The sequence below is a fragment of the Eptesicus fuscus genome, chromosome 24, assembly GCF_027574615.1.
Source record: "Eptesicus fuscus isolate TK198812 chromosome 24, DD_ASM_mEF_20220401, whole genome shotgun sequence".
Classification (NCBI taxonomy): Eukaryota; Metazoa; Chordata; class Mammalia; order Chiroptera; family Vespertilionidae; genus Eptesicus; species Eptesicus fuscus.
In genome coordinates, this window is record NC_072496.1 from 4,303,166 (window position 1) to 4,331,061 (window position 27,896).

Below are 27,896 nucleotides of genomic sequence, written 5' to 3' on the forward strand. Positions count from 1 at the left end.
CCGTGCCTTTTAAAAATGTATATGTTTGTATTGGTTCCAGAGAGGAAGGGACAGGGAGAGAGAGCTAGAAACATCCATGATGAGAGAGAATCCTGGATCAGCTGCCTCCTGCTGGGCTCAGGGGTTCGCGGGATGGAGCCCGCAACCCAGGCATGTGCCCTGACTGGGAATCGAACCGTGACCTCCTGGCTCATAGGTCGATGCTCAACCACTGAGCCACGCCAGCCGGGTGTTACCGTGTCTTTTTAGTGACGGACATCCCTAAGTTGGCTCAACTCAGAGCTGCTCTTTCTTTTTCACTTTTCCCCAAGCCTTGTTTTTGTCAAATGTGCCACGAGAGCCTGTCCATTGGAGCCTTGGTGTGTAACTTCTGGTCCCGAGGAACAGCGTGGCTCACGTTACCATGGGAACGAGCACTGTTGTACCTCAACCGAATTTCTGCTATGGACTTTCTAAAATTGGATAAACAATGAAAATGATGAAATCTCTCCTATGATCCCCACACAGTTTTGGGTACAACGTGGGGAATGCACTATGCATCTCTATCCTATATAATCAAAGGGTAATATGCGAATGGACCCTAACAGCTTGAATGACCGAGAACAACCGGTCGCTATGACGCGCACTGACCACCAGGGGGGCAGATGCTCAACGCAGGAACTGCCCCCTGGTGGTCAGTGCGCTCCCACAGGGGGAGCTCCCCTCAGCCACAAGCCGGGCTGATGGCTGTGTGTGCAGCGGTGGTGCCTGCCTCCTCGGCAGTGCTGAGGATGTCTGACTGACAGCTTAGGCCTGATCCCCCGGGGAGCGGGCCGAAGCTGGCAGGTGGACATCCCCTGAGGGGTCCCAGACTGTGAAAGGATGCAGGCCAGGCTGAGGGACCCCCCCCCCCAGTGCACAAATTTTGTGCACTGGGCCTCTAGTGTATATATATATATATATATATATATATATATATATATACACATATATATACACACACACACACATATATATATATATATATATATATATATATATATATACACACACACACATATATATATGTATACATATATATATATGTATGTGTGTGTGTATATATATATATACACACACACACACACACATATATATATATATATATATATATATATATATATATATACATATATATATATGGCTAATATGCAAAGTCCCTTCGGCTGTTCAACCGGGAGACAGGGAGTTTAATTGCTCACTATGATGTGTGCTGACCACCAGGGGGCGGCGTGGAACTAAGGGAGGCCCCAGCCAGCAGCCAGAAGGCCCCAATCGGCCCTGCTCGCCGGCCAGGCCTAGGGACCCTACTTGTGCACGAATTTCGTGCGCCGGGCCTCTAGTCTAAGAATAAAGGAGATGTGAGCCAATTCGGACCGATTCAGGGCAGCAGCGTTCCCATTGAACAGCCGAGCTCTGGAGAGCCCGTCGTATCTCTTTAAAAAGGAGCCGTGCAGGACTTCCTGAATGTCATCACTGTCACTTCACGGAGGATGCTGAGAGTGATGAATAAAACATCAACAAATGGGACGGGAGATTGTTCCCGGGGCAGATGCTGCATCGCAGACGGCTCATTACCGTGGCGAAGGCGTCTGGGTCTTGTGCTTGGATTTTGCTGGATCAGCTCTACCCTTTCCCCATGTGGTGGCCTGGAGCGGATTTGTAACCCGTCGGAGGTGACTTGGCTGTGCGTGAACCAAACGAACACGCTTGGGCCGGGGAGAGTGTGGGGGACAAAAAAAAACAACAAAACTCAACGACTAATGAATTCCTTCGTCAGTGAAAGCTTTTATCCGTTGAAATGCAGTGAAACTGGGCCGCAGCTCACACGCTTGTCACTTGCTGGGTTTTGAGAGCCGAAAAGTCAGAGGGAGCTCTCTGCTCAGGTTTGAATGCAGAGCAAACCCAAGGGAATGCGTGCACAGGCACGTGTGTGCCACACGCGGACTCTTTCATCTCCGGTAAAACATTTCAAAGGAAGACTGTTCAAGCACTGAGCTCTGTGCCGTGTGCTTGAAAGCAGATCTTGAGCCCTGATGGTGTGGCTCAGTGGTTGAGCGTCGACCTGTGGACCAGGAGGTCACGGTTTGATTTCCGGTCAAGGGCACATGCCCGGGTTGCGGGCTCGATCCCCAGGGTGGGGCGTGCAGGAGGCAGGAGGCAGCCGATCCATGATTCTCTCTTATCACTGATGTTTCTCTCTCATCTCTCTCCTCCCTTTCCCTTCCTCTCTGAAATCAATAGAAATATATTTAACAAAATAACCAACAAACAAGAAAACCCGACCTTGACTTCCAGCAAGGGTTGCAGAACGCGGGCTCAGGAGAAAAAGGCCGGTCAGGGCTGGATCAGCAGCTCCAGGCGATCAGGGCCCCGGACTCTTCTGTTTGGTCCACCTGCGGCCTTCGACACTCGTCGTTCTGACCTTGACGACGGGCGCAGCCGCACAGCGTCCCAGCCCCGCCAGAGGTTCTGCAGCCTCGGGAATTGGGGGTGTGACTCAGGTGCACAGGAGGCCGTCTTGGTGTGACGAAGGGTGCCTGCCGTGACTCCTCACCGCCGAACTTGCTTCCTGGGTGCCGACAATACCCATGTCGGGCGCCTGTGGCTAGATTCTAAGTCCACTGAGGTCAAAGCTCTGTTCACATGCTTCCTTCGTTTCATTGCGGGGTCCAGCGTGGTGGCTTTAGAAATGTACCAGAATTATTTGTTTGTTTACCAGGGCCAGATAGTCCTTTATTTTTCATTACAGACCCACACCTTGGACCGTCTTCCTTTTTAAAAAATACATTTTTATTGATTTCAGAGAGGAAGGGAGAGAGAGAAGCATCCATGATGAGAGAGAATCATGGATTGGCCGCCTCCTGCACGCCCCACACTGGGGATGGAGCCCACAACCCGGGCACGTGCCTTGACCGGGAATCGAACTGTGACTTCCTGGTTCATAGGTCGACGCTCAACCACTGAGCCACGCCCGCCGGGCTTGGATCATCTTTATTAAAACATTTAAAAAATTCCTTTTCCAGTTTTCAGGGAGAGCGGTGATACGTTTGATGGTCTTTCATGGAACATGCTTGCGTCGTCCGGAGCGGATATTCAGATTGGGGTGTTAGCAGATGGAACGGTGTGATGGGAAGGGAGACAGAAATCGTGGCTGAGTCCGTTGGCTCCCGCCACGGTGGGTGATACCCGTCGGTGAAGAGGGGCCGAAGGGGGTGCTTTAGTCCCTACCAGCGTCCTTAACACTTCAGGAGGACTCACTTGACATCTGAGCAATTGCAGGTGCTGTGAAATGGAATGAAAAGCTAAATCTGCCCTGACCGGTTTGGCTCAGTGGCTAGAGTGTCGGCCTGTGGACTCAAGGGTCCCAGGTTTGATTCCGGTCAAGGGCATCCCCAGTAGGAGGTGTGCAGGGGGCAGCCGATCCATGATTCTCTCTCATCATGGATGTTTCTCTCTCTCCCTCCCTCTCTGAAATCAATTATATATATGAAAAAATGGGCTAAAATAACCAAAAGTTTAACCTTATTTTGGCAAATGAAAACAGAGTAGAAAGGTTTGGTTACAACTAAATCTGAAAGCAAAGAACGCAGTCCATCGTTAATGGGTTGTCCAGACTTTGGAAGGTATAATGTCAGAAGAGAAATAAAATGACATTCGATGTGAGCATGTGGAATACGAGCATGTCTGGTGCATGAATTTTTAATGATGTCAAGTCTGTAGATCTTGAGGCACCTCTTGATGGTTTCCGCCACGCTGTGAACGTCACATTGGCCCCAGCCCGTTTGGTACAGTGGACAGAGCCTGTGGACTGAAGGGTCCCGGGTTCGATTCTGATCAAGGGCACATGCCCGGGTTTTGGGCTTGATTCCCAGTGTGGGGCGTGCAGGAGGCAGCCGATCCATGATTCTCTCTTCATGGATGTTTCTATCTCTCTCGCCCTCTTCCTCCCTCTCTGAAATCAATTAAAAAAATATATATATATGTAGCCCTAGCTGGTTTTGCTCAGTGGATAGAGCGTTGGCCTGCAGAATGAAGGGTCTCGGGTTCGATTCCGGTCAAGGGCACATGCCCAGGTTGTGGGCTCGAGCCCCAGTGGGGGGCGTGCAGGAAGCAGCCGATCCATGATTCTCTCTCATCATGGATGTTTCTACCTCCCTCTCCCTCTCCCTTTCTCTCTAAAATCAATTAAAAAATATTAAAAACATATATATGTGTGTATATATAAAAAATAAAAACGTCCAATTGTTGCGTCTTGGCTTAGAACTGCCCTCCCTCCAGGGACCAACCCTCCCCCATTATATAAAAATCCGGGGAGAGAATCAGTGGATGAGGCAGGATGGCCATCCCCAGATACATAGCACACCGTGGGCCCCACCAGGGCAGCGAGCAGCCAGGGCAAGAAAGCGTTTATCCCGGGGCCCTCGCTCCTTCCCAGGAGCCACGAAAACCTCAGAAATCAAACGCACCACCCACGAGGGTGTCTCGGGTGAGCAGCGCTCTCTTGGGTTGCGAAACATATGGCGGCTTCAAAGGAGAGGAAGTACACTGCGAAGTGGCAGGAAGCCATCGCTCACGGCCGTGCCCGCGAGGAAAACAAGCCGTTTCTTACAAAATTCATCACTGGAAACGCTGACAGCGTGGAAGAGGGCACGGCGAGCCCGGGAAGAGGAATTCTGCAACACCTCCCAGGACTGGGCTCAATTTTTAAAAATCCATCGGAATTCTTCCAAGCCCTGAATTATGGAATATTTTATTTTATTTTTTAAAAATATATTTTATTGATTTTCTTACAGAGAGGAAGGGAGAGGGAGAGTTAGAAACATCGATGAGAGAGAAACATCCATCAGCTGCCTCCTGCACACCTCCTACTGGGGATGTGCCCGCAACCAAGGTACATGCCCTTGGCTGGAATCGAACCTGGGACCCTTGAGTCCGCAGGCTGACACTCTATCCACTGAGCCAAACCAGTTAGGGCTGGACTCAATTTTTAAAAAATCCATTGGAATTCTTCCAAGCCCTGAATTATAGAATATTTTATTTTAATTTTTAAAATATATATTTTATTGATTTTTTTACAGAGAGGAATAGAGAGAAACATCAATGAGAGAGAAACATCGATCAGCTGCCTCCTGCACACCCCCTAACTGGGGATGTGCCCGCAACCAAGGTATATACCCTTGACTGGAATCGAACCAGGGACCCTTCAGTCCACAGGCCAATGCTCTATCCACTGAGCCAAATCGGTGAGGGCTAGTAAACGGTTTCAAAAATTCACTCAGAAGCGTAGAAAGATGGCCGTCACATTTTACAAGTTGAATTTCTTGTGATCAATAAGACATGTGAGTAAATTCTTTTTAAAAATGTTCCATTGATTTCAGAGAGGAAGGGAGAGGGAGAGAGAGATGGAAACATCCATGATGAGAGAGAATCACGGATCGGCTGCCTCCTGCACGCCCCCTACTGGGGATGGAGCCTGCAACCCGGGCCTGTGCCCTGACCGGGAATCGAACCGTGACCTCCTGGTTCCTAGGCCGACGCTCCACCGCGGAGCCACGCCGGCCGGACCAGAGCTGTTTTCCACGGCAGGCTTCCTCCCTGCCTCATCTGGCTCCAGCATCGTGGGCTGCGATGAGCCCGTCAGCTCAGTCATGACGGAAACAGCCGCCAGCTCCCATGTGGGATGAAGTCAGGAGCGAAGCTGTTTGCCAGACGATGAGGGACGATGAGCAGAATGAGGCTGGGACGTGCTTTCTCCGGGTGAGAGGGAAATAAATGGTAACGACATAGACTTTTTTCTCCTCTGTCACCCCCCCCCCCATCTGAAATGACAAGGGACTGTGCCAGAGAGCTTGGCTTTGGGACCCCATATTGGATAAGACGTAACCCATCTGGGACAAGCGATTAAGCTTAATTCTCATCCAAACAGACGCATTATCTTCCCTCCAGAACTGGAAACCCCTTTTCTCCTTTTGCTCTCTCTCCATAGAGCAGCCGCTGGCCTGGCCGTCACAGCGTGAGAATCGTCAGCCACCCTCCCGCCCCCCGTGTTGGAGGGAAGGTGGTGGGGCTCGGAGTGAAATTGAGATGGTACTCCTATCCCTAAAGCAGAACTCCTTACACTTCCTGTTTTTTGGTTTTTTTTAAATTGATTTTTACAGAGAGGAAGGGAGAGGGAGAGAGAGTTAGAAACATCGATGAGAGAGAAACATCGATCAGCTGCCTCCTGCACACCCCCTACTGGGGATGTGCCCGCAACCAAGGTACATGCCCTTGACCGGAATCGAACCTGGGACCCTTCAGTCTGCAGGCCGACGCTCCATCCACTGAGCCAAACCGGTTAGGGCTACTTCCTGTTTTCTAAGCAGGAGTTATGTTGCCAACCACGAGGTTATTTCGTGGACGATGGCGTCCAAATGGGAACGGCCCCCTTCCCTTTTCTTCAGTGGATCCATTTTCCAGTCCCCAAAACGAGGTCTTCAATCATTAGGCAGCTGGATGTTATTCCGAATCAAGTTCCGCGCACAGGATGTCCATGTCCATGCTCTCATATCAGTCGCGTTGTTAGCAAATGTTCTTCTCTCATCTTTTGCTCGGATGGGTCTAAGGATGGGCAGTGCTACGTCCATTCTGTCTGAACACAGTGCTTCTTTAAGAATCTGATGGAGCCCCGGCTGGTGTGGCTCAGTGGATAGAGTTGTCGGCCTGTGGACTGAAGGGTCCTGGGTTCAATTCTGGCCCAGGGCATATGCCTGGGTTGTGGGCTTGATCCCCAGTGCGGGGCATGTAGGAGGCAGCCGATCGATGATTCTCTCTCATCATTGATGTTTCTATCTCTCTCTCTCCCTCTCCCTTCCCCTCTGAAATCAATAAAAATATCTATACTAATAAAAGGTGATATGCTAATTAGACCGGACATCTTCCGGACAAAGCCATGGTGGTGGGGGCCGAGGCAGAGGCAGTTAGGGGCGATCAGACTGGGCAGGCGAGAGCAGTTAGGGGGCCACGAGGCCGGCAGGGGGGAGCAGTTAGGAGGTGATCAGGCCGGCAGGCAGAGGTGGTTAGGGGCAATCAGGCAGGCAGGCAGAGGTGGTTAGGGGCAATCAGGCAGGCAGGCAGAGGTGGTTAGGGGCAATCAAGCAGGCAGGCAGAGGTGGTTAGGGGCAATCAGGCAGGCAGGCAGAGGTGGTTAGGGGCAATCAGGCCGGCAGTCAGGCAAGTCGTTAGGAGCCAGAGGTCCCAGATTGCGAGAGGGATGTCTGATTGCCGGTTTAGGCCCAATCCCCCAAGGGGTCCTGTATTGGAGAGGGTGCAGGCCGGTCTGAGGGACGTTCCCCCCCAGCATGCACGAATTTCGTGCACTGGGCCTCTAGCATTAAAGATAAAAGAAGCTGATTGAGACCTATCGCCACACGATATGTTCTTTTCCCTTGACCTTTCGTTCACTCGCCTGTCGGCTTAGGAAACGTCCTGCGCCTTTACGATACTGACTAGAACCCGTGGTGAGCTGGTGCGTGGTTGAGAACCAGCTCACCAGGAAAAACACCAAAGCACTGATTTGCAGGGCCTGCCCATTCCTGTGGTGTCAATATGCTCTGGCCCCGGCCCTGTGGCTGATTTCAAGCTACTAATGGGTTACTAAGGAGCTGCAAAAATTCTTGAAAACGTATCCATTGGCTCGAAAACGCTACAGCTGACCGCAGTTATACGACTTTAAAGATGGCAAAACGCTTTATAAATAGTGATTTGGTTTCTGACTTACAAAGGAACCCTGTAGTGTCTATGGGAGGAATCGAAGATCGGAAGGAATGGGAATTACTCAAGCACGGAGCCTCGCGGGCCCGAGGCTGCTGTAGGTTCAACCTGCCCTCCCCCTCACAGCGAGTCAGCGACAGCCAGTGTGGGGCCTGCCTCCAGAAGTCGCATGTTTTTGTGTTTTTTTAAAAAATATATTTTTATTGATTTCAGAGAGGAAGGGAGAGGGAGAGAAGAGATAGAAACATCCATGATGAGAGAGAACCATTGATCGGCTGCCTCCTGCACACCCCACACTGGGGATCGAGCCCGCAACCCGGGCACGTGCCCTTGACCGGAATCGAACCCAGGATCCTTCCGTCCGCAGGCCGACGCTCTATCCACTGAGCCACACCGGCGAGGGCAGACGCATGGTTTTCCCAGGATGCAGTTGGTGCCTGGTGTGAGGAGGGATAACACACTCCTTAGCTGGCGCCAGTTGGTATCGGCGTCCCCTCCCAAAATATCGGACGGGTGATTCCGCGCTGATGGACAGCGCTCACGAAACGCCCTGCCAACGAACGCGTGGCCTCGTGTCACGGTCAGGTACACGGGAGCCGCTCCTTTTAATAAGACGGCCCGGTGTTCAGCCGGCCCCTCTGTGTAAATCAGACTCATAAACCTGTCAGGAGGCAGAGCAGGGCTTCTCTCCAACGCCAGGCCCCGGGCCCGGGCGTCTGTTTCCTTGTAAGAAAGTAGGGTAATGAGTCCCTTGCTTCTCGTCTCCGTAAGAAGAAAGGGATGCCGCTGCCAGTGCCGCGTCTGTGCCCGGCCCCCGAGGCACGATGGGGAGGGGAAGAGCCCCCCAGATCAGGAGTCTGTGAAGGAGACTCAGAATCAGGGAGGGCGGCCCGTGTGGCTCAGTGGTTGAGCGTCGACCTGTGAACCAGGAGGTCACGGTTCCATTCCCGGTCAGGGGCACATGCCCGGGTGGCGGCCTCCATCCCCAGTAGGGGGCGTGCAGGAGGCAGCCGATCAGTGATTCTCATCATTGATGTTTCTCTCTCTCTCCCTCTCCCTGCCTCTCTGAAATCAATCAAAATATATTTAAGAAAAGAAAAGAAAAGATGTCGCAATAAGAAGAAAAGGGCAGCAAGCGTGCCTTTACCCTCTTGCCCGGGTACTTGGGCTTGTTCTAACCTTGATGAAAGGGCGTAGTGAATGGGTAATTACAGTAATGATAGGGTTTCTAAGACAGGGGTCACGGAGGAGCGTCATGTGGGGCTTTGGCCACTGGAGGGCGCCCTGGCGAAGGGCAAGGTCTGCGCATCCTCTGTGCCTCCAGGGGCATCAGTTCCTGGTCGAGGTGTCATTTACCCACGCCGGCCAACCAGTCACCTTCCCTATGATATTCAGAATAAAAACAACGTAACCAGCACTCCCCCTTCCTTCGCCACCTGAGACCCGCCTCCAAACCGCGGCTCCGTCCCCCCGTGGGCGCGTGCCTTCTGAAAACCCGCCTTGCTAAGAAGACTGCTCATGAGGCATCTTTTATTTAAATCTGCTTTGTCACCTCTCATTCCTTGTCCACCTGTAGGGTTAGCCGTCACACCGTCATTCTGTGTGATTGGAGGCAGATTCAAGGAAAGTAATTGTTTCATATTCACCCGATAGCCCGGCTGGCGTGGCTCAGTGGTTATGCATTGGCCCAGGAACCAGGAGGTCACGGTTCGATTCCCGGCCAAGGGCCCATGCCGGGGTTGCAGGCTCGATCCCTAGTAGGGGGCGTGCAGGAGGCAGCTGATGGATGATTCTCTCTCATCACGGATGTTTCTCTCTCTCTCTGTCCGTCTCCCTTCCTCTCTGAAATCAATAAAAATATATTTAAGGTGGGTGGGAAGAGATCAACCAATGAACTTGCATGCATGTATGCATATGTGCATAACCCGTGGACACAGACAGTGGGGTGGTGAGGGCCTGCGGGTGGGGGTGGGGGAGGGGGATGGGAGTGGGCTGGCAGAAGTTAATGGGAGGAAAGAGGACCTACTAGTATAGCAATACTTCCAACAATGAAGATGTAGCCCTAGCCGGGTTGGCTCAGTGGATAGAGCGTCAGCCTGCAGGCCAGAGGGTCCTGGGTTCCATTCCGGTCAAGGGCACATACCTTGGTTGCAGGCTCCTCCCTGGCCCGGGCCCTGGTCAGGGCTCGTGCAAGAGGCAACCCATCGATGTGTTTCTCTCTGTTTTTCTCTCTCACTTCCACTGTCCCTAAAAAAAAAAAAAAAAATCAATGGAAAAATATCCTCGGATGAGGATTAACAACAACAAAACACAAAAAAACAAAAAAAAATCAAGAAAGGTTTTTAAAAAAGTATACTGGACATATATATATATATATATATATACACACACACATATACACATACATACATACATACATACACATATATATTTGTATATGTATATATGTATGTATTTTAAGTATATTCCCCGAATAAACCTCTTCTGCTTCGGATGAGAGGAAGCAGCTCCGATGAGCTGGGGCTGCTTTGGGGAAGGCTCCGTGGCACCTGCTGGGGGCGGTAGAGAGCCGCCTGGCACCGCGTCGGAGAAGTAATTACAGAGCAGTCCCTCTGCGGGGTGCCCAGGTGCTCCGAGGTGCCCGGGAGAAGCCGAGCGCGGCATCAGACGAATAGATGCTTTTAATTAGCCCGGCTGCTGGCCACGCCTCCGGAGGGTGCGGGCAGGAGGCATTCCTCCTGGAGCTGGAGCGAGGACGAGGCCGGGCAGCGGCCCCGGCAGATGTTGCCGCGTTTCCTGCCAGTCAGCACTTCTCCTCTCCTGCCGCGTGGTTGAGGCTGCGTCCGGAGGCGGAACAGATCTGCCCGTTCACTGCAGCTCGTTTAGGGAAACGCGTTGCAGGTCTCGGCCAGTGATTACAAACGGGTGAGCTGGGAGTCTTGGTTCGGGGACAGGGAGGGCCCTGTGGTTGCCTTGACACAAGGACACTGTCCTTTAAAAAAATTTTTTTTTAAAATTGATGTCAGAGAGGAAGGGAGAGGAAGCATCCGTGGTGAGAGAGAATCATGGACCGGCTGCCTCCTGCATGCCTCCTACTGGGGATCGAGCCCGCAATCCGGGCACATGCCCTGACCGGGAATCGAACCGTGACCTCCTGGTTCATAGGTCGATGCTCAGTCACTGAGCCACGCCGGCTGGTACCCCTTTAGTGACCTGTCTGTCTGGAGGGCTCCCACGTGTCTCACTCTGGACCGAGGCCCCCCTCTCTTGCTGGCCGAGCCCCCGGCTCTCGGCGTCCCGGGCAGACCCGCAGCCTGATGCGTTGGTGGAAGCCGGGGCAGCAGGGACCCCTCCCTCCCCGGGAACCGTCGGCGTATCGGTTGGGAAGCCGTCTTTCTAGGCCCACAGTTGTAGCGACTTCCTAGACGTATGTTTATTTTCCATTCCTTTGCCCACGACTGTTTGAAATTCTGCTGGTGTTTGCACACTGCACGCCTTTGTGTTCTCTTTCCATCTGTTCTTAAAAAAAAAAAAAGAAAAAAACACACCAAAAAAACCCCCAACTTGAGTTTTACCCTAAACCGATCCAGATGACAGGGGCCCGGTCTGGACAGAGCTTCGCAAACCAGCAGGAGACAATCCTCGTTCACGCGCTCCTGGGCTCAGCTCGCTCCCCACACGCCACCGCTGGGCCGGCCCCATGTTCCGAGAGAAGTGCGTATTGTTATATCTTTTTAAAGTCTATTTTTTAAATTGATTTAGGAGATGAAGTGAGAGAGAGAGAGAGAGAGAGAAACATCCAAGATGAGAGAGAATCATGGATCGGCTGCCTCCTGCACACCCCCTGACCGGGAATGAACTGTGACCTCCTGGTTCATAGGTCGATGCTCTATCCACTGAGCCACGCCGGCCGGGCTGAGCTTTTAAAAAAAGTATATTTTATTGATTTTTTACAGAGAGGAAGGGACAGGGATAGAGAGTTAGAAACATCAATGAGAGAGAAACATCGATCAGCTGCCTCCTGCACACCTCCTACTGGGGATGTGCCCGCAACCAAGGTACATGCCCTTGACCGGAATCGAACCTGGGACCTTTCAGTCTGCAGGCCGACGCTCCATCCACTGAGCCACACCGGTCAGGGCTGAGCTTCCTTTTAAACAAATGCACAACGAGCGTCGAGAGGAATGATGATCTGCACGGATCAGCCTCTTTCTGCTGAACTTCTTTCCTGTGACAATGAGGAGTGACTTACTAGCCAGCCGCAGGGATGTCAAAGCAGCGCTTTCAGCCTGGGAATGCAGCGGCGGGGACAGCTCCGGGCAGAGACCTCGCTGCCTGCCTGGCTCCCGCGTCCAGAGCGGGAGGCAGACACGCGTCGGGGACACGAGCACGTCGTTCTAAGCTGTCCCGAGGGGCGGGAAGGAAAGTACAAGAGCGTCGAGGGCGGCGGACACGCCCGGGGCTGGGGCCGGGGCACGGCCCCATCTCTCCAGGGTGAGTTCAGATCCGAAGGACGAGTGAGGACAACAGGAGAAGGGAGGACGGAGCAGCCGGGCCCGGACCCAGGGCCAGTGGGTGTTGGTGGCTTGATGGGCTGGGGAGAAGACCAGCCAGGCCAGTGTGGCAGGCACCCAGAGACGGGGAGAGGAGACCGGAGAGCCCTGGGTTCGAATGTAGCAGGAGCCAACCAAGAACCCTTGAAGCAGGTAAAGGACTTTGATCTTTTTTAGAAAAATATATTTTATTGATTTTTTTTTTTACAGAGAGGAAGGGAGAGGGAGAGAGAGTTAGAAACATCGATGAGAGAGAGACATCGATCAGCTGCCTCCTGCACACCTCCCACTGGGGATGTGCCTGCAACCAAGGTACATGCCCTTGACCGGAATCGAACCCGGGACTCTTCAGTCCGCAGGCCGATGCTCTGTCCACGGAGCCACACCGGCCAGGGCAACTTTGATCTTTATGTAAAGAGCAGTGGAGCCCGGCCGGTGTGGCTCCGTGGTTGAGCGTCGACCTGTGAACCAGGAGGTCACGGTTCGATTCCCCGTCAGGGCACAGGCCCGGGTTGTGGGCTCCATCCCAGTGTGGGCATGCAGGAGGCAGCCGATCCATGATTCTCTCTCCTCATGGATGTTTCTCTCTCTTTCCCTCTCCCTTCCTCTCTGAAATCAATAAAAATATATTTAAAAAAAGAAACAAAAGACGTGGCCATGACTAGTTTGCCTCGAAACCCAGAGGGTCGCAGGCCCGTCCGTGGACGCCTCGTTGGCGGGCCCACGAGGGACAGCAGCCGGCTGTAACGGGCGTTTCTTAAGAAAACTCCCCTCTGAGTTCCAATGAAAACGCTGCCTCCGAGGTTTTTGTGCCGAAACCTAGGAAACGCTGACAGGTGGGATCTCTCATGCACACCGTCTGCCGGGGCCGAAGGAAAGTACCTGATGAGGCTGTTCGCCCCGGGGGCGGGGGGGTGGCGGGGGGGCCAGGATTAATACGTTTTCTCTCCGCCCCTCCCGTCGAGCCCGCGGTTATTGTGAGAGGAACGCACACTGGCGTTTTAAAAGCTGAACTGTAGTTTTGCTTTTAGCCTTTTGAACTATGGTGGGGGGAGGGTACGGTAGGGGAGCGAGTTCGTGCCGTGATCCCGGGATACGTATTGTCCGTCCGAAAACGCGAGGCCACGTTTCCAGGCCTGACTCCGCCTGTCCAGACCCAGCCAGCGGGAGGCGGACCTCGGCTGAGGCGTCGCGGGATGGGTTCGAGGCTCCCACTTTCTTTTACTGTATTTTATTTTATTGATTTCAGAGAGGAAGGGAGAGGGGGTGAGAGAGAGAAGCATCAATGATGAGAGAGAATCATGGGTCGGCTGCCTCCTGCACGCCCCACACTGGGGATGGAGCCCGCAACCCGGGCCTGTGCCCTGACCGGGAACCGAACCCTGACCTCCTGGTTCACAGGTCGACGCTCAACCCCTGAGCCACGCCGGCCGGGCCTTGCTGGTTTCCATGAAGCAGGAAACACCACGTGTTCTCCCCACCGATTGGTTCCCTGGGTGGGTCACCAGGGTCATTTGCCCACAGCGAAGTGGCACTCATCTTGGTTTATTGTTCTTTTTCTTTTTTTTCTTTTTTATATTTTATTGATTTTTTTACAGAGAGAAAGGGAGAGGGATAGAGAGTTAGAAACATCGATGAGAGAGAAACATCCATCAGCTGCCTCCTGCACACCCCCCTACTGGGGATGTGCCCGCAACCAAGGTACATGCCCTTGACCGGAATCGAACCTGGGACCCTTCAGTCCGCAGGCCGACGCTCTATCCACTGAGCCACACCGGTCAGGGCTCATTGTTCTTAAGGCAGCGTTGACAATACGCGGCTGCCCCGTCTTCGGTGCGTACGTCGGCGTTCACACAACACGCTCCGTCCGTGTTCACATCCGTGATGATGAGAAATGTGCTGGAAACCGTGCTTGGCTTCGGGTTCTGGGTGGATTTCCTTCCTCCTGGAGTTCAAAGGGTGCGGCCAGTGGGATTCTGGTCACGCGGGGAGAGCTGAGCTCCCCGTGGTGAGTGTGGGGGGAGGGGCGGGCCCTCACAGCCGTCTAAGGGCGGGTCTCCCCAGCTACCGCCTGGGACGGGGCTCCGGGGATCTGGGTTACATTCAGCCTTAGCTAATCTCCTAATTTTATTTTTTTTGGTGGCGAAAACGCCTCACCAAGCGCATCGCTGCCCGGACTCGACGGGGAGACTTCTTCTGAGAAGCCCTTAATCCTCTGGGATGAGTCAGAGAGCGCGTGTGAGGGCGTCTGTTTTGGGGGATGTGTGACAGCCATAGCAGTCTCTCTCACGCGCAGGATTTGGTGCAAAAAGAATGTGCACGCCCGGCCGGTGTGGCTCCGTGGGTGAGTGTGGACCCAGGAACCAGGAGGTCAGGGTTCGATTCCCGCTCAGGGCACAGGCCCGGGGTGCAGGCTCTCGGTCCCCAGTGCGGGGCGTGCAGGAGGCAGCCGATCCGTGATTTCTCTCTCATCACGGATGTTTCTCTCTCTCTCTCTCTCTCTCCCCCTCTCCCTTCCTCTCTGAAATCAATAGAAATATATTTTTTAAGAAGAGACTGTGCAAGATGAGTAAAAGGAATTTCTAGGCGTGCCCTCCGCCGAATGAGATTCCCGGGCCGGCATGTTTCTGCAGGAAGCGATCCTTGGCGATCAGCGGCTGAAGCTCACATGTCCCTGCCGCTCTCCGGGCCAGCGTTTCTGTCTCGGCACGTTGACATTTTTTTTTTTTTTAAAGAATAGTTTATTGATTTGTCTCGAGAGAGTGGAGAGCGGAGGGCAGGAGAGAGAGAGAGAAACATAGATGTGAGAGAGAAGTGTCAGCTGCCTCCTGCACGCCCCCTACCAGGGACAGAGCCCGGAACCTGGGCCTGCGCCCTTGGTCCCACCTCCTGGTGCCTGGGACGACGCCCAACCCACTGGGACACACTGGCCAGGGCAGGCCAGGGACCATTCGGACCAGATCCACTGTGTTGTCTGAGGCTCCGAGGGTCAGGGTGAGGGGGTGTGAGCACAGGCAGAGGTCGGGATGAGGGGGTCACACGGAGCCCCTCGGGAGGCAGGCGAGGTCAGCGGTGTCGCGTTCAGGACCGTGGCATCCTGCACAGGTGTCCCGGGCGTGGACGGCCGTGCCCTCCCGTGCTGGCAGCGTGCCGGCCCGCTCCAGAGCCCGCCTCGGGGACGGGCATTGTTCTCTCCATCCTGCCTCTCCTCCGCCTCCCCCACTCCTGACAAAGTATGGAAATCCTGTCCCCGCGTCGCCGCGACCACAGTCCTGCGTCTCACAGCCAGAGGAGGTATTTTTAACCCCGAGACTTCGAACTCGGCTTAAATCATTCATGCTGCCGTCTGTGCGGCTGCTGCCGGGCCGTCCTGTTTCCCAGGCCTAATGAGCCCCCGCGGCCCGCACTGCCGGGGGCCTGCCCCTGGCTCCTGGCGAAGGCAGCCGTGCAGGGGGAGGGCTGTGCAGGGGGCGGGGCCGTGCCGGGGGAGTGGCCGTGCAGGGGGAGGGGCCGTGCAGGGGGAGGGGGCGTGCAGGGGGAGGGCCGTGCAGGGGGAGGAGCCGTGCAGGGGGAGGGACTGTGCAGGGGGAGGGGCCGTGCAGGGGGAGGGCTGTGCAGGGGGAGGGGCCGTGCAGGGGGAGGAGCCGTGCAGGGGGAGGGACTGTGCAGGGGGAGGGGGCCGTGCAGGGGGAGGAGGGGCTGTGCAGGGGGAGGGGCCGTGCAGGGGGAGGGGCTGTGCAGGGGGAGGCAGGTGGCCTCCTGGAATGTGCGAGTCCTCGGCTTCCCCAGCCCGCACTTGGGGCGGCTACAGACCCAGGAGCAGACGCCTCTGTGGGTGGCCCTCAGGTGAGGGGGGTGAAGCCCAGAGGGGCCGGGAGCTCAGGGAGCAGAGGGGCCCTCGGGGGCTTACACACGGGGGGGGGGGGGGGGGGTGGGAGGGGGAGGAGAAGGAAACAAATGGAGGGTGAGCCCGGTTTGCTCTGGAGACTGGCAGGAGGCGGTTTTTAAAATTTAATGAATTAATTTTTAAATGACAGGTTTTGTCATATTTATTATTTGTATTGATCTCAGAGAGGAAGGGAGAGAGAGAGAGAAACATCCATGATGAGAGAGAATCATGGATCGGCTGCCCCCTGCACGCCCCACACTGGGGATCCAGCCTGCAACCCGGGCCTGTGCCCTGACCGGGACTCGAACCGGTGACCTCCTGGTTCCTAGGTCGACCCTCAACCACTGAGCCACACCGGCCGAGGCTGCAGTCCTTTCTATCACAAGACCCGGCGGCCTGTCCATCCGTCTGTCCTTCCCGGCGGCACCAGACACGCTGACCCCTGGGACGCTCTGTCCTTCCTTGGCGTCTGCAGTCCCTGCCCTCCTGGGGGTCCTGCCCGTCGGCCCCTCTTCCTAAGCACTTGGTCCTGGGGTTCCGTCCCCAGCCCCCCTCCTCCCTCCCTCCCTCCTCAGCCTCTGCCCGTGGCCCTGGCGCTCACTCCTTCCTCCTCTCCCAGCGTGAACATCTCTTCACCCAGGTGACTCCCTGCTGGCTTACGAGGTCCCGAGGTCGTGGGCTGGAGATCGAGGTCCCCGTGGGGTGGGGACCGGGCGCCCCAGCCGACCCCTGGCAGGAGCTGTCAGCACCCACCCCCTCCCTCCCCCTCGACGGGCTGCCCTCCCGGCCGAGCACGCCCAGGCCGGGCCGGCTCCCCAAGCAGGGGGCGCTGTGCTGCCCGGCACATGGATGTGCAAGCGCAGGGACATGTGCACATGTGTTTTCACGCCTCTGCCCCGGGACCCAGTTTCTGAAAATTAGATTTTAAGCGTTCCAGCCTCCTCCCCGCAGCTCACGCGTCTGGACGTTGAGCGCCTAATTGAGAACGAGAGGCGTGGAAATGGGACTCATCTCGCTCATTCTCCGTGCCACCGTGGTGGGCTATTTTTAGGCGATCCGTGCTCTTCGGGGCGTGTGGGGGGAGGAGGGGGGGAACCGTGAGCTGGGGCGATGCCGCATGCGCTCACGGCACCTCGTTTCAGCACGTCCCGTGTGCACAGCAGCCTCGCCCCAAATCACGTTTCCCGGCGAGAGACGGAAATGCCACGTGTTCTCCGGGGCCACGCGGGGCCGTGGACGGTGTGCACCGTGGGTCTCGGTGGGGAGCTTCCACGTTCTTCTTTCTGCTTCCCGCCCACACGTGCCCCTGTCCCCGCCACGCCCCCTGGGAATCGAACCCGCAACCCTTCGGTGCACGGGCAACGCCCCAACCAGCTGAGCCACACGGCCTGGCCCTTTTTTTTTTTTAAACACAAATGGGCTGAGAAAATAGTATTTCATTTGAAAAATGAAGTCCCCAGTTCTACGCCTGTTCTATCAAAAGGCACGGAGAGAAGTAAATTGTGTGCGTGGGTGTATGGCATGTGCACATGTGTGTGCCATGTTTGTATGCACGTGGCATGTGCACACATGCACCTACATGTGGTGTGTGCTCACGTACATGCATGCAAATGTGTGATATGCCTGCATGTGGCCTGTATTACATGTGTGTGACATGTGCCTGTGCATGCGTGTATTTGAGGGGAGTAAGGTGAAGATCGACGAACGAGAGTGTATATTCTCGAATGCACACTCCCAGGCAGGACAAATAAAGAGGCATTTCAAGGAATTGTTAAAACGATTGTCACGGAATCGGGGAAGCGGCGCCGCAAACCTCAGCTCGCGGGCGGCAGGGGGCACGGCGGAGGGGGGCGCCTGGCTGCCGGGACGTGCGGGAGGGGAGGGGGCGTGCGGGGAGGGGGCTTTTTCCCAGCTGCTCCCCGTGCCTCGCACACGCGGTGTTTCTCCGTCACGGGAAGTGCTGAGCTGGGAGCTGCGTGCTCAGGGCGTGGGGAGACGCAGCGGGAGCAGGTGCGAGGCGGGACGGGGAGGGTGACTGGCAGGTGCCGCCCGCCACCGGGCACACACGGGTGGGCTGGAGCCCGCGTGTCTGTTACGGAGCGTCAGCGCTGGGGCCAGAAGCAGGGCTTTCACACCGCGTGGGGCGGGTCTGCCCACTGCTCCCTCCTTCCTCCTGCCCACTGTCGCCCCGTCGGAGCCCACGCCGGGCCCCATGAGCGCCGAGACGGGCAGGTCCCTGGGATGTGCCCAGGTTCAAGGGCACCGGGCGGGGCTCTCGGAGGCGGCCGCGGCCACACACCACCTCGGGGCGACGTGGTGGGAGCAGAAGTGCAAACATAGTTCAGCGTAATTCATTTACCGTTTAAAAATTTTTTCTGAAAATTGACTTCAGAGAGGAAGGAGAGGGAGAGAGAGAGAGAGAAACGTCAATGATGAGAATCATCGATGGGCTGCCTCCTGCACGTCCCACAATGGGGATGGAGCCCACAGCGCGGGCCTGTGCCCTGACCGGGAATTGACCCGTGACCTCCTGGTTCCTAGGTCGACGCTCAACCACTGAGCCACGCCGGCAGTTTTTAACCCCATCAAGCTGGGCCGAAGCTCTTCCCACGATGTGCCCAGAACGACTGCCTCTTTAAGTGTCTGTCCTTGAGCTGACCTTGAGCAGTCACTCGTTCATGCGGCCGTCTGTCACCACACCCGGTTTTCTCTGCGGCCCCCGTGCCCTCACGCGCTCCCTGCCCCGTGATGGGCCTCTGAGAGACGTTAGATGGATGTCAGCCTGGGAGTCCGTGACAGCCCCGCGGGGATCTCGGTCGCCGCCCATTCATTCTGCAGGACCCGTGTCGCGTCCTCTCTCTTCTGTCTGCAAATCGCGCGCCAGCCTCAGAGGAAGAGAGAGGACCGCACGCTGAGCGCTGTTCCCCGGTGAGCAGCGGAGCGAGGCCGTGGCCGAGTTAGCGATGGCGTATTTGACCGGTTCCGGCCCCGGATGATGGGCGATGACGAGGCTAAAGCGGGGGGAGGAGGAGTGGACTGTGTCCGAGACCCCCCCAGGCAGAGACTCCGCCTTGCATGGCCGGCAGCCTGGCTTGTGCTGTCCACGCACCCCACGTTCGCGTGGGAGCCCGCCCCTGGGCCTCCGTTACCGGAGAGGGGAGCGTGGAATAGGGATGATGGTAGGTGCTGTCCTAGCCATCATGGTAGGAATTCTAGAAGTGGCAGCAACCTCACTGAGGAGGGCCACCATGGGATGGAGACCTGTCGGCCGCCTGCTCTCCTGGGCGCTCACAGTGACCCCCCCGGCCAGGAGGCCCTGGCCCCACATCCACCCCGTCTTGTCTCTGTCCATGAAGCGCCTCTTGCCCTGGCCGGTGTGGCTCAGTGGATAGAGCGTCGGCCTGCGGACCAAAGGGTCCCGGGTTCGATTCCGGTCAAGGGCATGTACCTCGGTTGCAGGCTCCTCCCCGGCCGGGGCCCTGGTCGGGGCTCGTGCAGAAGGCAACCATTCGATGTGTTTCTCTCTGTCTTTCACTCTCTCTAAAAGCCAATGGGCAGATATCCTCAGGTGAGGATTAAGGAAATAATGAAAATAAAATAAAGTGCCTCTTCACCCGGCCGGCGTGGCTCCGTGGTTGAGCGTCGACCTATGAACCAGGAGGTCATGATTCGATTCCCGGTCAGGGGCACATGCCCGGGTTGCGGGCTCCATCCCCAGTAGGGGGTGTGCAGGAGGCAGCTGATCCACGATTCTCTCTCATCATTGATGTTTCTGTCTCTCCCTCTCCCTTCCTCTCTGAAAGCAATAAAAATACATTCAGCCCTAGCTGGCTTGGCTCAGTGGATAGAGTGTCGGCCTGTGGAGTGAAGGGTCCTGGGTTCGATTCCGGTCAAGGGCACAGGCCCAGGTTGTGGGCTCGATCCCCAGTAGGGGGCGTGCAGGAAGCAGCCGATCAATGATTCTCATCATTGATGTTTCTCTCTCTCTCTCCCCCTCTCTCTCTCTCTCTCTCTCTCTCTGAAACCAATAAGTATATATTTTTTAAAAATAATAAAAATATATTTAAGCCCTGACTGGTTTGGCTCAGTGGATAGAGCGTCGGCCTGTGGACTGAAGGGTCCCGGGTTCGATTCCGGTCAAGGGCATGTACCTTGGTTGCGGGCACATCCCCAGTGGGGGGGGGGTGCAGGAGGCAGCTGATCAATGTTTCTCTCTCATCAATGTTTCTGACTCTATCCTTCTCCCTTCCTCTCTGTAAAAAAATCAATAAAATACATTTAAAAAAAAAGTATTTAAAAGACAGAAAGCGCCTCGTTGCTCCGTGGCGCCGTCCCGGTCATTCCTTCCTCCAGCACTTGGCCGTGACTGGGCACCGTGTTGATCTCTCGTGGGAGCTGATCCACAGCGTTGGGAGCCGAGCAGGGGGTGTCTGCTCCCTGGCGGGACCCCGAGTCCGGCTGTTTCTCAGCGAAGGGTCCCCGATCCCTTGCCGCCCCCGGGAGGTTCCCCCACGGGAGAGGGGGGTCGTTCCTCAATCCCGTTCTCTTCCCCAGACGCTGCAGCCAAGCTCCTGGCTACCAGGTGGGCACGGGGAGAGGCACAGGGCACAGGGAGGCTCCTGCCAGATCCGGGTGAGCCGCCTCCTGAAGACAGGGCAAGGGCGGCCGGTGCCTGCTCCGTCCGGCTCCGACTCGGGCCCCCAGACATCACTCCAGGCAGCCACGCCCACGGACGCACGCATTTTGCCAGCCTCGGGTGCGGTCATCAGCAGCGGCTGGCCGCGCTCCTGTGGCGTTTGGCTTCGGTGGAGGCGTTCTGGGTTTGGTTCCGTCTTTGCATCCGCTCCGGGCGCTTGTTTTGCAGAAGCCAGCGTGAAGGAGGAGGCCGAGAGGTACCTGGACGCGCTGGAGGACAAGCTGCGCAGGTGAGGGCGGTGACCCCCGTGTCCCAGGCTCCACGCCCGTCTGTGTCCTGTGTTCTGACAGCACGGGGGGGGGGGGGGGGAGCCGAGCAAAGGCCAGCAATTTCATGACGGAAGAAGCAGGGGCCGCACAAACACCTCCCAGCCCCTTCCCCTGCACTAAACGTAAACGGGTTAAAATGTTGCGCGTGTCCGTGTCCGGGGGAGACCGCACATCCCTCCCGTGTTCTGTAAGAAGAGGATCCCTCTCCGGTTTGTTCAGCTGAGGTTCCCCGCCTCGGTCTGTTTCTCTTTTCTTTTTTCGCTTCTTATGGACGCCGACCCAGATTCTGCAAGAGGAGAATTCACATCTTGGGGTTCTGTGTGGAATCCTGATGCTGCCCCAGCATGAACATTCCTGTTTGCTCTTTCTTTCTTTCTTTCTTTCTTTCTTTCTCTTTCTTTCTTTCTCTCTCTCTTTCTTTCTTTCTTTTTTTTGATATATTTTATTGACTTTTTACAGAGAGGAAGGGAGAGGGATAGAGAGTTAGAAACATCGATGAGAGAGAAACATCGATCAGCTGCCTCCTGCACACCCCCTACTGGGGATGTGCCTGCAACCAAGGTACATGCCCTTGACCGGAATCGAACCTGGGACCCTTCAGTCCGCAGGCCGACGCTCTATCCACTGAGCCACACCGGCCAGGGCTCTTTCTTTTATTTTTTTAACCCAATTAGGGGTTCAGCGTTGGGACGCCTCAGGGACACCGCGGCCCGTCCAGATGGGTCTGGTTTTGCGGACGTGTGCGCGGGGAAACAGCCACCGGGCCTGCTTCTAATCCAGGAAGTGCGTCTGAGCGTGTATGGCGTGCTGCTTCCTCGGCCGGTCCGGCTTCCTGCCGACGGCCGCGCTGCTGTTTTGGAGATTGTTTCTCTGCTACGATAATGCCGTCGCTGAAACACGCTTCCCCCCTGAGAGAGGACGGGAGGGGCCGCCTCGCTGAGCCCTGCTGGGCCCTGCGGGGCAAGCAGATGCTGCTGGCTGCCCTCTGCCGCTTGGGAAGTGAGCTCTGACCGAGGGCTGATACCCCCCTGCCTGGGCCCCGACGTGGGGGAAGGTGGTCGCTAGAGAGGTGGGGTCAGGAGGCCTGTGGGTCGGAGGGCCGAGGAAATGCCTCTCCTCCTTAAGAGGAGGATGCTCACCTGGGGCAGGGGCTCTCTCTGTGTCTGCTTCCCCCTTTCCTGTTCCAAGGCGGGTTTCTACACGTTCCTTTAAAAAAATGTATTTTTATTGATTTCAGAGAGGAAGGGAGAGGAGAGAGAGAGACAGAAACATCAGTGATGAGAGAGACTCATGGATCGGCTGCCTCCTGCACGCCCCACACTGGGGATGGAGCCCGAAACCCTGGGCATGTGCCCTGACCGGGAATCGAACCCTGACCTCCTGGTTCATAGGTTGACGCTCAACCACCGAGCCACGCCGGCCGGGCACGATGGCATGCCGTTTTAATTTGCTGACATGCTAGGAACCTGTTGGCCTCAGATGCAGGATGAATACGAGCTCAGCTCCGCAGGGGACGTCTCAGACGCTCCTGCCATCGTTTTGAGGGCTCTGCTGTGTCCTCGTCTCACGGGATGTGGGGTGACAGTCCCGAGCAGCCTCGGCAAATGTCGTCTAGACCCGTGGTTGGCAAACTGCGGCTCGCGAGCCACATGCGGCTCTTTGGCCCCTTGAGTGTGGCTCTTCCACAAAATACCACGGCCTGGGCGAGTCTATGTTGAAGAAGTGGCGTTAGAAAGAAGTTTAAGTTTAAAAAATGTGGCTCTCCAAAGAAATTTCAATCGTTGTGCTGTTGATATTTGGCTCTGTTGGCTAGTGAGTTTGCCGACCACTGTTCTAGACAGAATATTGAGCACAGCGATTTCTCTGATCCCGTTTGCTCCCTCCGCCTCCCCAACCCCCACCCCAGCCGCCCTGAGTGGGACACTGGCTACCAGCAGCCCCTGCAGACACTCCCCCTGCTGGGCGAGTTCCTTTAATGGACCGAGCCCACCCCAGGATGGCTTCTAAGTCCCTTATCTCAGCCGCCTCAGGCCGAACCCAGGCTGCGTCCTCCTGTCGCCCGCTGATGTAAAGATGGCATTTGTTGAGCTGGGAGGCCTTGATGGGGCTGGATTGTATGCCGGGCCTCAGCGGAGAATCCCGCAGCTCCCATTCATCCCAAAAGCGGGGCCTTTGAGTTGTGCTTTTTTAAAAAAAAAAAAGTTCCCCAAAGCCATTATCACATTATTTATTATTTATGTCGGCTGCCTCCTGCACGCCCCACACTGGGGATGGAGCCTGCAACCCTGGGCATGTGCCCTGACCGGGAATCGAACCAGTGACCTCCTGGTTCATAGGTCGGCGCTCAACCCCTGAGCCACGCCGGCCGGGCAGGTGGCCCAGCTCTTGACCGGGGCCGAGGAGACCCCCTGATTGATGTGTGTGCCTCTGCTCCCCGCTGTCCTAGCTGCACGTGTCCGCTGCTCCGGAGAGTGTGGGAAGCCGACGGGGAGGCGTGCCGCTTGCTGATCCGGAGCCTGCAGCCCCCGGAGCCGCGGGGCAGCCCGTGTGCAGAGGATGAGCGGCCGCCGGGTGACCCGGATGGGAGCAGGGCCCCCCTGCAGGCACCCGGGGAGCGGAAGGCGCCCCCGGCTCCCTCTCCCCACCGTGCTGCCAGCGGACAGAGAGAGGTCTGTCTGTCCATCCCAGACCTTCAGCGGGGGGGTTCGGGGCTCCGCGCTGAGGGGGGTTTGGGACCACACACCCGCTGAGAGCAGTAGATGTGGGGAGGGCTTCCCCACGGGACCAGGCGCACTTTTTGAAGTTTTAAGAATGCCTGAGTAGGGTTATTTCAATGGAGAATTTTGGCCCCAGCTGGTTGGGCTCAGTGGATAGGGCATCGGCCCGCAGACGGAAGGGTCCCGGGTTCCATTCCGGTCAAGGGCAGGACCTCAGTTGCAGGCTGGATGCCTGGCCCTGTCTAGCCGTGGTCCCTGGGTCTGGGACAGCTGAGACTCAGGATGGGCTGGAGGTGGGGAAGGCGGCTTCCACTCTCAGCTCGCTACCTCTAGCTACCTCTCAGCTAGCTAATTAACTCTCAGCTGGCTACCTCTCAGCTAGCTAACTCTCAGCTGGCTATCTCTCAGCTAATTACCTCTCAGCTACTAACTCTCAGCTAACTAACTACCTCTCAGCTAGCTACCTCTCAGCTAACTAACTCTCAGCTAAACTACCTCTCAGCTAGCTACCTCTCAGCTAACTAACTCTCAGCTGGCTAACTACCTCTCAGCTAGCTAACTCTCAGCTGGCTACCTCTCAGCTAATTACCTCTCAGCTACTAACTCTCAGCTAGCTAACTCTTAGCTGGCTACCTCTCAGCTAATTATCTCTCAGCTAAACTACCTCTCAGCTAGCTACCTCTCAGCTAACTTAACTCTCAGCTAACTACCTCTCAGCTAGCTAACTCTCAGCTGGCTACCTCTCAGCTGGCTATCTCTCAGCTGGCTATCTCTCAGCTAATTACCTCTCAGCTACTAACTCTCAGCTCGCTAACTCTCAGCTGGCTACCTCTCAGCTAATTATCTCTCAGCTAAACTACCTCTCAGCTAGCTACCTCTCAGCTAACTAACTCTCAGCTAGCTAACTACCTCTCAGCTAGCTAACTCTCAGCTGGCTACCTCTCAACTGGCTAACTAACTCTCAGCTGGCTACCATTCAGCTAAACTACCTCTTAGCTAGCTAATTAACTCTCAGCTGGCTAACTCTCAGCTAAGTAACTACCTCTCAGCTAACTAACTCAGCTAGCTACCTCTCAGCTAACTAACTCAGCTCGCTAACTCTCAGCTGGCTACCTCTCAGCTACTACCTCTCTGGCTGCTCCCGCTCTCCCCGCAGCGCATGGGTGCCAGCCTGCCCCTCACCTGCCCAGAGAAAGGCAGTGGGCTCTGCGGCTGGAAAGTTCTGGAAGGACTTGCTGTGCTCCAGGGCTGGGCTGTGGCTCCTGCCACTAATTAAAGCTAACTGGTGCCAGGAGAACACCCGCGGGCCGGAGCGCTCCATCTGGGGAACGCCTTTCACCGCCGGGGAGCAGTGGGCGGCCACCGCCCGGGCAGGCGGGCCCTTCGGCGGCCTTTTCACGCAGGAGGCTCCTCGGGGCATCTGGGCGGCTCCCTGCGCGCTGCTGAGCGGTTTCCAGTCCAGGGCTCCCCATTTCTGGCAAATGAACTGACCCTCTGCCCGCATGGCCGTCTCCCTCCCTCCAGGGCCAGGGCCAGCGTCAGGAGCGTGCCCCCCCCCCCCCCCGCAGGCCAGGGCGCACCTCCTGCGGTCTGTGCATCTCCTGTATTTTTAAAAAAAAAAACACATATTTTTATTGATTCCAGAGAGGAAGGGAGAGGGAGAGAGAGAAAAACATCGATGATGGGAGAGAATCACTGATGGGCTGCCTCCTGCATGCCCCGCTCTGGGGATCGAGGCCACCACCCCGGGCATGTGCCCTTGACCGGAATCAAACCCGGGACGCTTCAGTCCGCAGGCTGACGCTCCGTCCACTGAGCCACACCAGCCAGGGCCATCTAACGTTTTAATGTACCTTTAGTGTCTTTTTTTTTTAAAATGTATTTTATTGATTTTTTACAGAGAGGAAGGGAGAAGGATAGAGAGTTAGAAACATCGATGAGAGAGAAACATCGATCAGCTGCCTCCTGCACACCTCCCACTGGGGATGTGCCTACAACCAAGGTACATGCCCTTGACCGGAATCGAACCTGGGACCCTTCATTCCGCAGGCTAACGCTCTATCCACTGAGCCACACCGGTTAGGGCTACCTTTAGTGTCTTATTTCCTGCGTGGAGTGTAGACCAGCCCAACGCCCCCGGGGTCGCATCCAGCTAGAGCTAGCTGCTGGCATTTAACATCAGTAACTCTAGACACCTCAGAGTTGCTTTACCAAGAAAACGTTTAGAAATTTAAAAAAACGTTAAAATGGACACAGATGACACTGGGCACTGGGTTCTCGGGGCTACTCTTAACTCTTTGTAGTTCAGTCTTTTCCAGCGACAGGCAGCTCGCAGACCCCATCCCCCCTAAAGAGGACCCCCCCCCGCAACCTGGGCCGTTTCCATTTTCTGACACAAAAGGGTCTTAGGGTTCGATGCCACCATCCCGGGGACCCGAGTCCTCGTGTGAAATAGCGGGTGTGCAGGTCCGTGCTGGGCCGTGAACATCATCGGCAGAGCCTGCCTCGCTCAGCTTGGGCCTTTCGCGGAACTGTGCGCACGGAAGGCGTCCACAGGCTCTCGAATGGTCGTGCCGTATGAAATACAGCTGAGCCCGGCCGGCGTGGCTCCGTGGGTGAGCGTGACCTAGGAGCCAGGAGGTCACGGGGGTCAGGGCACACGCCCGGGTTGCGGGCTCGATCCCCAGTGTGGGTGCATGCAGGAGGCAGCCGATCCATGATTCTCTCTCCTCACTGATGTTTCTATCTCTCTCTCTCCCTCTCCCTTCCTCTCTGACATCAATAAAAACACATTTAAAATATTACACTGAGTGGCCAGATTATGATGATCTCTGAACGCATAATATCTGGCCACTCAGTGTGTGTGTGTGTGTGTGTGTGTATGTATGTGTGTATTTTAGAGGCCCAGTGCATGAATTCGTGCATGGGTGGGGTCTGGCCAGCCTGGCCAGGGGTAGGGGACATGGGCGAGGGGACAATTTGCACATTAGCCTTTTATTATGTAGGATATACACTGAGTGGCCAGATTAGGATGCGTTCAGAGATCATCATCATCTGGCCACTCTGTGTGTATAGATAGCTGCAACCCCAGGCTGGTTAACATTTTTTAAAAAAAATATATTTTATTGATTTTTTACAGAGAGGAAGAGAGAGGGATAGAGAGTTAGAAACATCGATGAGAGAGAAACATCGATCAGCTGCCTCTTGCACACCCCCTACTGGGGATGTGCCCACAACCAAGGTACATGCCCTTGACCGGAATCGAACCTGGGACCTTTCAGTCCGCAGGCTGACGCTCTATCCACTGAGCCAAACCGGTTTTGGCAAGGCTGGTTAACATTTATGAATTCTCTGCGGCATCTCTTTCCATCAGCTTCCCCTCCATGTGTTCCTCACCACTTACGACATCTGGATGCTCTTGAACGAAACCCCACTCCCTCAGGGTGTAGCCCTGCCAGTTAGAGATGTGGACGAACCCTTGCGTTACAGGGAGTGCCGACCACGTACCTTTCGTGGCTTAATCGGCGCCGCGAGGCCTGCGGGCGCTCCCCCGTGGCTGCAGGGTTCCGTGTTTATGTGGGGAGAGGAATGCTGTACCGTCTAGTTCAAAGGGATGCGAGAGATGCCCTTTGTGGGACGGGCGGGGCTTTTCTGAGGTACACGCTCTTCCTGTGGATGATTAAAAAAAAAAAACACACGGAGAGAGAACCCTATAGCATCCCTGGAATGTATTTGCCAAGCACATACTTGGGAGAACAGCCCGAGGGAACAGACCGGAGGCTGTGCTTTCAGTGCTGAGCTGAGGAAAAGCTTTACTGAGCGCGTCAGCTCCGCGCACGGACGGCGGTCAGCGCCCCCGGCTCACCTCGAGCTGCAGGAGGGGGAGTGAAACGTAACCATCGCACAGGCCTCACGAGGTTCAGGTTGCATTTTCGGGTTGTGCAGGACTGTCTGTTTGCAGTGTGTGTGTGTGTGTGTGTGTGTGTGTGTGGGTTTACA

General features: G+C 55.8%; 1 protein-coding gene across 1 annotated transcript in view; it reads left to right on the forward strand.

Moving 5' to 3' along the window:
* DISC1 (DISC1 scaffold protein) overlaps nucleotides 1-27,896 on the forward strand; it is a 61,554-nt gene that overhangs the window by 27,584 nt on the left and 6,074 nt on the right. The window contains 2 exon segments of the mRNA XM_054713160.1: nucleotides 21,080-21,140; nucleotides 23,627-23,849. Of these exon segments, the coding sequence (XP_054569135.1) occupies nucleotides 21,080-21,140; nucleotides 23,627-23,849 (284 nt within the window).